Source organism: Stegodyphus dumicola, chromosome 4 (genome assembly GCF_044657685.1).
Source record: "Stegodyphus dumicola isolate Sdum_Otavi_A_Nest chromosome 4, ASM4465768v1".
Classification (NCBI taxonomy): Eukaryota; Metazoa; Arthropoda; class Arachnida; order Araneae; family Eresidae; genus Stegodyphus; species Stegodyphus dumicola.
The window spans coordinates 50375333-50387955 of record NC_140771.1 but is presented as its reverse complement, the minus strand read 5'-3'; the positions used below and the strand labels follow the sequence as shown (position 1 = coordinate 50387955).

The 12623-nt window shown below is 31.9% G+C and overlaps 1 protein-coding gene across 1 annotated transcript in view; it reads right to left on the bottom strand.

The window, feature by feature from the left end:
* The window catches only part of LOC118198608 (PAX3- and PAX7-binding protein 1), a 111182-nt gene that overhangs the window by 82336 nt on the left and 16223 nt on the right, over positions 1–12623 (bottom strand). The window contains exon 4 of the mRNA XM_035370333.2: positions 6346–6475. Coding sequence (XP_035226224.1) covers positions 6346–6475 — 130 coding nt within the window. The remainder of the gene's footprint in view (positions 1–6345; positions 6476–12623) is intronic.

Genomic DNA, 12623 nt, shown 5'->3' with positions numbered 1-12623 from the left:
AACAATGCAGTTAAACTTTTTTGGAATTGTTCAATAAATAAACAATTTCTTTTCATCATCTACACATAGAGAGGCAGTGCTGTTGTCATTCTTCAAAGATGATTCAGAAGTTCCAAAGTATTTGTCAAAGACTAGATAGGAAGCACATTCAATGGCCACAAGTGCAATATTTGATAGTTATGATGGAATACTTTCTGCATTGCATCAGCTGCATATTGATACTACAGAGAAATGCAAAACAAGAAATCAAGCCATAAACATTTTGAATAAAATGGAGGAGTTTGAATTTATGGTAATGTCATATTTGTGAAGTTACTTGCTGGATGAATTTTACAAGACTAGTCAATCACTGCAAGACCCCCAAATTAGTCTCGATTAAAGTGACCACGTTTTCATTGAGACAAAGCAGGACAAATAGAATGAATTTAGAATTTTAATTTATTTATTACAGACTAATAATTCAAAAAAATATATTTTATTGTGTATATTCATATACTTGTCTATAATTATACAAAATTATATTATTAACTATTGGTAACTATAAAATATTTGTAAAAAACAATAATTTGAATACTATGTTTTTTAATTTAATATTTTATTTTAAAAAATATAATTTTCTTTCACGGTCATATTTTTTATCCGAGTGAATACTTTGCAATAGATTTGTATCATTTATTAAAATATCGTGAAATTTCTCACATGAATTTGTCAAATTATATTTTAGGCTTAATACAGATTTTTAATACAGATTTTAAAGTTTTAATGTTCAACTACGTTTTTTTCAATTGTCCATATTTTATTGATATTAGAAAAACACGTTCTGTTGCCGTATTTGTTCCTGGAAAGGAAACCGCTTGTTCTACAATTTAAAAGATATTTTCATAAAAAATATTATTCTGTTTATAGTGAAGAAATTACTCCATCCATTTTTTGTTTGTTTCCACATTTGCAGACAACCAACATTAATTTTTTTTTCATCAGTAACGTGTCTTTTTACCAATGACACCTCATCAAAGAGATCACTTTCGAAAATATTATTTTTCGGAAAAGGGTTACAAATGTAGTAAAAAGATTTTTTTCACATATTCCCTAAAAATCTCCTTTTTTAATGTCACCCAATGAAAGTTTTTAATATTCTCGAATTGAACTGTCCATTCTGCAAGATATTGCAAGCAATTATTATAAAAATTTCTGACTTCTTTCAGAAAATCAGTTTATAGCACCTTGTGCTTCCAACCTAGTGATGTCCTTTCGAATAACTAAAGGAACGTAATCGTTATCAATTCTTTCTCACAATTTTGTTTTTAAATTATTGATTTCATTTGACACTTCCATATTTAAAATTTTGTCCCTTTCAATAATTTTCACAGCATTGTGAAATAATGCAGCTTGGTTGTGGATGAAATGAAGCCAAATTTGTGATGTGTCATTTTTAAATAAGAGCTGCAAAGCTTGGACATTTACCTTGTGATAAAAAGTATTATTCTAATGGTTTGTATATTTTAAAAATATTTTCTACAGCTGGTAAAAGAGCTAGCCATTATGTTTTGCTCTAACCAATAATTCTTTTATATTCGATTTTTGCACTTTCACAAAAATCCTTCAAACTTTCAACATGTACAGTATATATATAAAAATACGAATAAAAGTTTTCAATAATATTTTCAACATCCACTGGGAGTAAGTCAGATGCTGTTTGAATAGTATTGTGCCGAATGTGCGCTGCACAACCTACTCGAATAATTTTTTTTTGTTCAAACTTTAAGTTTTGTAAAAGTGTTATTGATGCCTCTTCTAGCTTTTCCACGAAAATTTTCGTTAGTGTTATCCTCACAATGGGCAATAATTTTATTGTTCAAATTATTCTTTTTTTAAAAATAGTACTTATTGAATCAAAAATTATTTCTGAAGTTTCACCCGGCAAAGAAACAAAATCTAATATTCAGATTTTAATTCATGTTTCTGGATCAAAAAGTCTAACAATTGTGGGAAACAATTTTTTAAATCTTTGTGGTTGGAAGCATCATAACATATGGATATAAATGTAAATTTAATCTAATTCTTTCTGCAATTGTGAAAACAAATATGGTGAAAAAATATTACAAACAACTGGTTCGGTTTTGTCCTTGCACGTGCAAATTTTTTGCCGTACAATGTTTTGATCATTTGCGACATACAATCAATTGAAATGAAACTTTGATTGTGGTTTATGGTATGGAAAGCATATACTCCTTCAGCTAATGCTAGCTGTTTCTCCGTTAACAATACTTATTCCTTGACGAGACGTAACAACAATGATCGAACACCACCGAGTAAATCTAACTCATTACATCACCTAATTTAGTTTACTCTGCATGCATTTTATGTGTTTTTTTATTTCTTTATATTCACCATAATAATTAATAAATAATAGGTAATATATTTTTACAGTACATTTAAAATAAGAAATGCAGATGTTTTCTAAAAAGCGGGACGTAGAACAATCCTCTAAAAAGCGGGACTGTCCCTCTTAAATCGGGACGTGTGGTCACTTTAGTCCAGATGCATGTAGTAAATTGTATGCTTCACTTTTGGATACTGTTTAAAGGTTCCAGGGTTATGTTCGATCATTTTGAAGAAAAAGCAAAGGAAAAATTGCCTGATTTAATTACAAGAAAAGCAGAATAGAAGAAGGCATATTAATGATGGTGATGCTTTAGAGCACATTGAGTCAAGAGACAAGTTCAGAATCAAAACATTTATACCTGTGATGCATGCATTAGAGTTAAGTCTGGCACAGAGGGCCTCAGTATACAAGGTCACTGGAAAAAAGTTTTCATCCTTAACAAAATTAGAAGCTACAGAAGAAGAGATTAGTGAAGAAATTAGTGCTTTATGCCAAACATATTCTGAAGATGTGGACATGAATCTTGTAGGAGAAGTCAAGCATTTTCATTAGTATGTTAGACATAGTTAAGCCTGCTCAGTGGAACATGACAGTCTGACACATCAGGATCTGTATAGGGCGATATTTAACAATCGTGTCCAAACAGCATTCTTAAATGTAGAAGCCATTTTGAGATTGTTTAGTATGATGGTTGCAAATTGCTCTGAAGAAAGATTTTCTCAGCTGAAGAGGATAAAAACTAAATTTAGAACCGCGACTCAAGATAAATTATGCTCCCTCACAGTTTATCATTTGATGATGTCATCAGTGACTTTGCTCTGAGAAAGGCAAGAAATAAAATATTTTAGTTTAATATAATTCCTAAATTCATATAATATGCTTCAAGATATTAGATAATAAGCCTTTGTAAATTGTGACTTTTGTTTCGTTTTACCAGAGTTCGCATTTTTAAGTTTGTAATGAATATAAATGATTTTAAGTTATTATTTCACTATCTATATACTTCTTAATTGTATTTTAGTTTAATCCTCTAGGTATCTGAAAATCATATTTGGCACTGACATATAATATCTGGACTTATAAAGGCCCATATATCATATAACTTAGGGCCTTAAGTCTAAATCCGGCGCTGCATACAGATGAAGATAACGAATCAGATTTTGATAAATCACCAATCTTTATTTTCACACATATCCAATTAGTTTAGCAGACGCTTATTCAATCATAATTAAATAGGATAAACTGCTATGTAGATTGGTTTCTAAAAATAAGGTGCAGGCAGTTTAGAAGAGGAAACAAAGCAGCATGAATGTTGACATGGCTAGAAGAAGCTAAGAGAAGAATGATGTAGTTTTTTGTACCAAGAGTATTTATACTAAGTCTGATGTAATTGCAGAGACAGCTATTATTGGTTAATCTTAGGTTGTTACGTAATACAGAAGGATCTCAAATTTGGGAGAGCAGATGAATTTAGGGGAAGAGCACCAAATCTATAATTGTTAATTTTGAGGTCGTCAATTATTTTTAAAGCAGCTATCACATTTTCTTTGTATATATGTATATAAAATACAACTTTTAAAAAAAATTTACTACACTAGAAATCTAAATAACTTATACTTAAAATACCGACTCAAATTTATTTGAATAATTCATCTCATTGATTAAATTTATGTTATTTGGAGATAATATATAAAAAACCTTTTCTAATAATAAATGGTCTAGAATGTTTTTGTGGAATCTTTGAGATAGTATATATATATATATATATGCATCTTGAAATATATCGAAGATATTTTGGCATCAATATTAAGAAAATATATTTCTTAAAATAGCTCTTGGAAATTTTGCCTACTTTTTTAGCAAAACTCCATAGTGATCAGAGGGTTTAACTAGGTATGATGCTATTCAACAATCATATGAATAACGAAAATTCAGTAGCAAAATAAAGCACTTGTAAAAAACGCCCTAAATTTCAAAAAATTATACAAAATTCTAATAAAATGTAACATTAAAGTAATGTTAACAATATTATTCATTATTTTAAATTGTACCAAGATTTAGCTATTGCATAAAGTTTAAGGGGATTAGATAGGGCTATTGAATAAAGATTAATGTGCAATTTTTATTTAGTACTGTTTCCCATAAAATATCACACTAAAAAAGAGTATGTGTAAAATAAAAAATATATGTAAATCAAAATTATAGCTTAAATTAGCAACAGCCCTTTAATTTTTCATTTTAATGTGAGTACTTCTCCTCTCTATTTCAAAAATAGTAGTAACTTTTCCTGGACTCTGGACTGCTTCATCTCTATATTAATCCATCATATGACTTTTACATAATGATGACGACATAGCTAATTTGAAACTCAAAATTTTGAGAACTGAAACCTTTCTACTAATAAGCTTCCAGAACAGAAAACTATGCATTTTGCTTCTGTTCTTGTTGTCACTAGAAGGCTGGTGTGCTGCTTTCTTCTTACCACAATAGTATCATATAATGCCTGATTCAACATATTTACTATTTCACAATAGTAAATATGTTGAATCGGGCATCATAAGAGCGCCAAGCAATTTGTGGCCACAAATATAAATTTAAATAAAAATGAATATTTAATCTGTCTCAACTGCCAAGTTTGCTGTTTATTATGGAGCAACGTCTTGAATGTTCATGCTATCAACTTATCTATATCATTTCATCTAAATATGCATCTTTACATCTATATATGTGTTGTTTCAAATTTATGTCTACAGCCTCTCAACACACTCTTTTAATAGTTATACAGTTAAAATGCTTTAATCCAAACGTCCATACTCCGGAATGATCTATAATCCAGATGCATTATGCGTTTACGCATGCGCAGAAAGTTTGTAGCTTTGAGGTCCAGATTATAGATCCTTCCGGATTATGAACGTCCGGATTAAAGACTTAATGCGTTTACGCATGCGCGTTTAATGTATAATGGTCAGTATAAGCTAAGTTAAAATTATCTAATTATCTATTTCAGTTAATGTTGCAGATTGCGTTGTTCCTTAATCTTCGAATTGGATCCGGCTTATTTTTTGCAGACTGTTAGAGCAATTTTATAAAAAGTAAGCTTGAACTTTCGATTATGTCAAAAAGAGTTTCCAATTCTGGAGCTGCCAAAGGATCTACAAAGCGAAAGCATGTGTCAATGTCCATTAAACTAAAAGTGAAACTGCTGCAAAAAATGGATAAAGGCATGAATAAAGTGACAGAGAGGTGATTTGTTTCTCTAACCATTCCGAAATCTGTTTATCAATTTCACGCTGCTCTGCCGGGGGGGGGGGGGGAAACGATGCGTCGTGCAATGAACTGGAAGTTGATTTGTCAGCACTATCCTCATCTTCAGGGCAGATGTTTTTATTTTATTAGGCTTATAATGCCTTACTAAATGTAGTATTTCATCTCGATGTACTCCGTCTTTGATATGATTTAAATCAAATTCCTCGTCATTATAAATATCACGAATACACATCAAATAGTTTTCTGGTTACAATTTTCTAATTTCGACTTTGCATAATGTATGCTTTACGCACGCGCATATTGAAAGAAATGTTTAATAAAGTAAACAAATAAATATTAAGATTTTTTTTTTTTTTTTTTTTTTTTTTGTAAATTTTGATACTTTTTAGATCATAATTGTTCTTTATTTCATAAATTACGGTTTCATATTTTTAATTTTATAATTTCTGCTTGCCATCTTACCAGATTTAAACTGATGATTTATAATCCATAAAAAACGATAATCCGGAATCGCCAAAGTCCCGAGGAGTTTGGATTAAAGACTTTTGACTGTATATAGTTTAAAAAATGGAGAATATAAATATCAATTTAATACACCTGCATATAGTCAAAATTTTTAAAAACAGAAAAATTTTTCTAAACCTAAATTGTATGCATCATAAAAAGGGAGAAGGGAAAAAAAGACACTAAACCTTATTAATCGAGACTTTGTATCATCTTCTTTTTCTGGATCTTCAACAGGTATGAAATCTCCCATTTCCCTTGCCATTTGACGATGCTTCTTCATGGCATAAATTGTTGCAGCATCCGGAATAACTCCACCTTTTAAATTCATAGTAAACAACAGAAATTTTTTTAGAAAGAAAGTTGACACTTTGACTGAAAATAAATAAAAAGTATGTTTATGTATATTTGTTGGCAACCGCCGTTGATTTCCCTAGCGCATGCGCATGATAAGCGAGTTCTCTGCTGCGTAACACTTATACTTAGTTAATAGGTAGTTAGCCAAAGTCAATGGTGAGTATTGCATGTAAGCGAGAAGGGCTAAGCGCTGTGTAATATCATGTTTCTACTCTGCTGTTCAACGTCTTCGTAGTTTAAATAAATGTTTGTCGTGTATGGAAGACGTCATTTTATTCTTCATAGGTTATGGGCCCAGATAGCGCTTAACTGTGCATTGCAACTACCATTGTTAAATTCTTTCGGCAAGCCAAGCTGTGTCGACTGAAATGAAAATGGCGACGACTAATACAGTGTCAAGTGAAAAGCTAAACAAGGACAACTTTGATACGTGGAAGTTGCAAATGGAAGCAATACTGATTAAAAATGATCATTAGGACTATGTAACTGGGAAAATTCCGAAACCAGAACCTGGTGATGAAGAATTTGCTAAATGGAAAACTACTGAACAAAAAGCACGAGCAGATATAATCCTATCCATCTCACCCAGTGAACTTCCACAAGTAAAGAATTGTGTAACATCTCACTAACTATGGCGTAAATTGCATTCTATTTACGAATCAAAGGGACCAGCTAGAAAGGCTACAATTCTAAAAAAATTGCTTTTTACAAAAATAAGTGATTCAAAACAAATGACTGATCATCTAAATGATTTTTTCATTCTTGTAGACAAACTTAAAGAAATGGAAATAAATATTCCGGATGATTTGCTTACAATATTGCTTTTATATAGCATACCGGACTCTTATGAAAGCTTTTGAATAGCAATCGAATCTCGTGATGAACTGCCTTCTCCAGAAATGCTGAAAATTAAACTGTTGGAAGAAGCTACCGCTCGTAAAAATAAAGATTCATCGTTTTCTGAACAACAACATGCATTCTATTCGAAAGATCGGAAGTATACTCAACGACCGGTTCCTAAACCGAAAGCAGATAAGTCTGCAAACCGAAGACAGTATCCAGTAAACTACAGATGCAACTTCTCCCATATCTATGGGCATAGAGCATCGGAATGTAGGAAGAAAAGTAAAGAAACTAAAAGCAAATACCTTAGTGAAACTGCGATGTCTGCAAAAATACGGAATTCCTTGGAGCGAGAAAAAGCCGTAGCATGCACTAATAGTAATTCTAAAGACTTTTTTGTCTGGATAGTGGTGCAACATCGCATATGTGTAACAGCAAGGAAATGTTTCAAGAAATTCACGAGGTAGGTGACACTTATGTTAAATTAGCTGCTGATAAAACTGTTAAAGCTATTGGAAAAGGAACTGTTAAATTTAACGTTTACATAGGTTCTAAAACTGAAAATATCACACTCAAAAATGTATTGTGTGTACCTGATTTGAAAAATAATTTAATCTCAGTGTCTAAAGTAACTGAAAATAATCTTTCAGTAATTTTCAAAGAAAAATGTGCTCAAATAATTAATTCTAATAACGAAACAGTAATTTTAGCTAAACGCGAAAATGATCTTTATTTTGTCATGCCAATATTTGAATCTGTATCAATTGCTAAAGAAATAGATCAGTGGCATATAAGATTTGGCCATTTAAATGAAAATTATCTTAAAAACTTCAAATAAATAACATGGTTAGAGGTCTTTCTTTTTCTCAAAATGACTCTCTTTCTACTTGTAAGGTATGCATTCAGGGTAAACAAACCGCAACCCCTCTTCCCAAAGAATCTGAATATAGAAGTACTGAATTGTTGAATCTAATTCATTCTGATTTATGTGGTCCCATGAGAACTGAATCAATCGGTGGATCATTTTATTTTGCAACATTTATCGATGATAAATCTCGATATGTTCGTGTTTATTTTCTGAAATCTAAGGATGAGGTTAAAGAAGCTTTCAGAAATTTTAAAGCATCTTTTGAAAATAAACTTAACTCTAAAATCAGAATCCTGCAAACCGATAACGGGCTAGAATATTTAGGGAAAGACTTTAATAAATTTCTTAATAATGCGGGAATAAAACACAAAATGAGCACTCCTTACACACCAGCCCAGAATGGCGTCGCCGAAAGATTAAATCGCACTTTAGTTTCAATGGCGCGATGTTTGTTATTGCAATCTAATCTGCCTTAGAAATTCTGGGCCGAAGCCGTCAATACGGCTGCTTACATTCGAAATCGCTGTTCAACGCGAGGTTTCAAAAACGAAATAAAAACACCTTACGAAGTGATGTTTGGCAGAGTACCTGCTATCTCTCACTTCAGAACCTTTGGCCAAAAAGCATTTTCGCTAAATAAAAGGCTAGGAATAGGCAAATTTGATATTCGATCTAAAGAATGTATTTTTATTGGCTATTCTGATGAATCAAAAGCGTATAGACTTTGGGATCCTGAGGCACGTAAAGTGATAATAAGCAGAGATATAAAATTTATTAATGAGTTTGAAAACTGCTGTAGTTATGACTCAGAGCAAGAAATAAATCTGCCTTTCACTCCGGAGGAAAAAATTATAAATAAAACATGTTGTGAAAAATCATCACCTCTGGACGGCAGCGAGTCGCCACTTGGCTCTGAAGCTGAAAAAGAAAGTGGAAGTGATTTAGATAGCGAATCAATGCTTCCTATCCTGATTAAAAGGGGGCCTGGTCGACCCAAGAAACTAAAAACAGGTTTGCCAGGAAGGCCTGAAAAGGAATATCACTATACAGTTGTAAATAAAAATGAACAAACTCAAAATGTTGTTGAGGAAAGCATTAATCCTACGGTGCAAGAAGCATTAAATGGACCATATGCTGAAAATTGGCATAATGCCATGCTGTTAGAATATAACTCGCTTGTTCAAGAAAAGGCTTGGGAATTAGTAAACAGACCTGAAAACAAGAAAGTTATTGGTAGCAAATGGGTTCTTAAATTAAAATATAATCACGACGGCACTATCGAAAAATACAAAGCTAGGCTAGTTGCTAAAGGGTGCGCTCAAATCCCTGGTCTCGATTTCACTGAAAACTTTTCCCCTGTTGCTAGATTAAGTTCCATAAGAACAGTTTTAGCCTACGCAGTAGAACACAATCTCAAAGGTTACCAATTAGATTTTGTAATGGCCTATGAAAATGGAAATTTAGATGAAGAAATCTACATGGACATTCCCGAAGGTTTTCGCGACGCGATAAAACTAATTCAGATAAGGTGTGTCTTTTAAAGAGATCATTATACGGTCTTAAACAGTCAGGACGTCAGTGGTACAAAAAGTTGGATGAAAAATTGAAATCTATGAAATTTAAATCTCTTAATTCAGATAATTGTGTTTATATTAAAAAGACGCCTAACAGTGAAACTATTATAATCGTTTATGTAGACGATCTTATTGTTTTTACCGATTCTAAGCAAACGTATGAAACAATTTGCAATAGTTTAGCTTCTGCTTTCAAAATGAAAGACTTGGGGAAGTTACATTATTGCATAGAATTTCACCAAAATGAGAATTCAATTAAAATTTCTCAAAAGAAATACGTTGATGATATTTTAAATCGGTATAATAATCCGTGTCTTCACCTATAGATAACAGCAAAAAATTATCAAAAGAGATGAGTCCTAAAAACGAAAACGAAATTGCTGACATGAAAAATGTTCCATTTAGAAATCTGATCGGATCACTAATGTACCTTTCAGTAGCTACTAGGCCAGATATCACATACGCCGTGAATTTCTCAAGTCAATTTAACAACAATCCGGGAAAAGAACATTGGCATGCTGCGAAAAGAATACTTCGATATCTAAAGTGAACACAAGATCAAGGACTAATTTATACGAAAACAGGAAGACCACTCATCGCCTTTGTGGATGCAGATTGGGCATCAAATGTTGATGATAGAAAATCCTACACCGGTTTTGTATATATATTAAGCGGTTCAGCCATAACCTGGGAATCATGAAAACAATGCAGTGTAGCTCTATCTTCAACAGAGGCGGAATATATGGCTCTGTCTGAGGACGCCAAAGAAACCGTCTACCTACGTCGTTTCTTGAAGGAGCTGGGTTACAACATAGAACACCCAACAACAATATACTGCGACAATCAAGGAGCTCAGAAAATTACGAAGAACTCTGTGTTTCACTTCCGTACAAAGCACATAGACATTCGCCATCATTTTGTGCGTGAAGTGTATGAATGCGGTGAATTAAATGTGAAGTACATACCTACCAGTGAAATGGGAGCTGATGTGTTAACCAAACCCCTGACTCCCGTTACACATCAAAACTGTTGTACAATTACAGGACTGAATACTGTTTAATATGTATTTTGTTTTACTTTTCAGGAATAGGAGAATCAACGACAAAAGGGGGTATGTTGGCAACCGCCGTTGATTTCCCTAGCGCATGCGCATGATAAGCGAGTTCTCTGCTGCATAACACTTATACTTAGTTAATAGGTAGTTAGCCAAAGTCAATGGTGAGTATTGCATGTAAGCGAGAAGGGCTAAGCACTGTGTAATATCATGTTTCTACTCTGCTGTTCAACGTCTTCGTAGTTTAAATAAATGTTTGTCATGTGTGTGGAAGACGTCATTTTATTCTTCAATATTCATTACATAGTATGATCTACTAAAATACTATTTAATATATTTAATACTATTCTGTTTTCCCTGATAATGCCTTTTTTCCTACTGCTTTTATCTACTTTGTTTATTCTTAACCCAGTTTAACAAACAGGGTTAAGAATGTCCTACTGAAATGAATTCCATATAAAAAATGTATGAGTAACTCACATTTTTAATTAAAATACATAGAATCATACACACTCAAAAAAAGGGGGGAAAGAGAGAAAGAGAAACAAATTTAAAATTATCAGCAAAAACATTCATGAAAACAGCTTATATAACTATTATTAAGAATAAAATAAGTTAGTCACAGAAAAAATTGCATAAAGCAACTATTGTTTTAGTCCAATCACAAATGAAACCAATAAAAAGTCAAAGGGAAGAGAGTAGCAATAAGAAGGGGGGAGAAAGAAAACCAGACCATCAATTTAAGTTCCAGCTGATTATGTATTCAGGCCATTCACAAGAGCTCAGATAGAACTGCAATGGAAACACAATGAACAATCTCTCACAGATCAAAGAAAAAAGGTGTTAAAATGAATGGTCACTATACTGAAAATGGATTTTATATACTCTCCACAGATGCAGACCATCATTATGATGGATCAGTTGCTGTCAAAAGCAGACTTTAATTCCACCATTATAACAAATATCAATTGTACATCCACAAATATAGTTCTAAATGCATGATTTTAATTTCCATAATTTTATTTGATAATTAAATCTCTCAAAAGAGCTAAATAAAAGTTGCAAAATATTAGAAACATACTAAAAATACAGAGAAAGAAAAGAAAGAAAGAAAAAAAAAAAAAAAAAAAGAAAGAAAGAAAGAAAACTTTCCACAGAAATATTTTCTGTTTCACATATTCAAAATTATATTCAGAAAAATAAAGTAATATAAAGAAAAGAAATATTTTGGTTAATTTTCTTTAAAATTCCTAAAAATTTTTTTAACATGTGTGTGTGCAAAATAAAAAATATATAAATCAAAATTATAACTTGAATCAGCAATAGCCCCTTAATTCTTCATTTTCATTTGGATACTTTCCCTCTCTAGTTCTAAAAATACTAAAAATATTTTCTAGATTGAATTATTTCTAGATTAATCCATCATATGACTTTTACATAATGATGATGGCATAGCTAATTCCTAACTCAAAATTTTGAGAATCAAAACCTTTCTCTGAACAAGCTTCCATATCAGATAACTACACAGTTTGCTTCTGCTGTCGTTAAGATGCTACCATGCTGCTTTCTTCTAACCACAATAGTATAAAAAATGTGCCTCGGCTGCCAAGTTTGCTGTTTATTACAGATCAGTATCTTCAATATCTATGCCATCAACTTATCTATATCATTACATGTAAGTCTGTTTCATCATACATACATGTAAACTTGTCCATTTCAGGATTATTTATTGTTATGATTCCTAGACAATTACTGTTTCCACGTAACTAT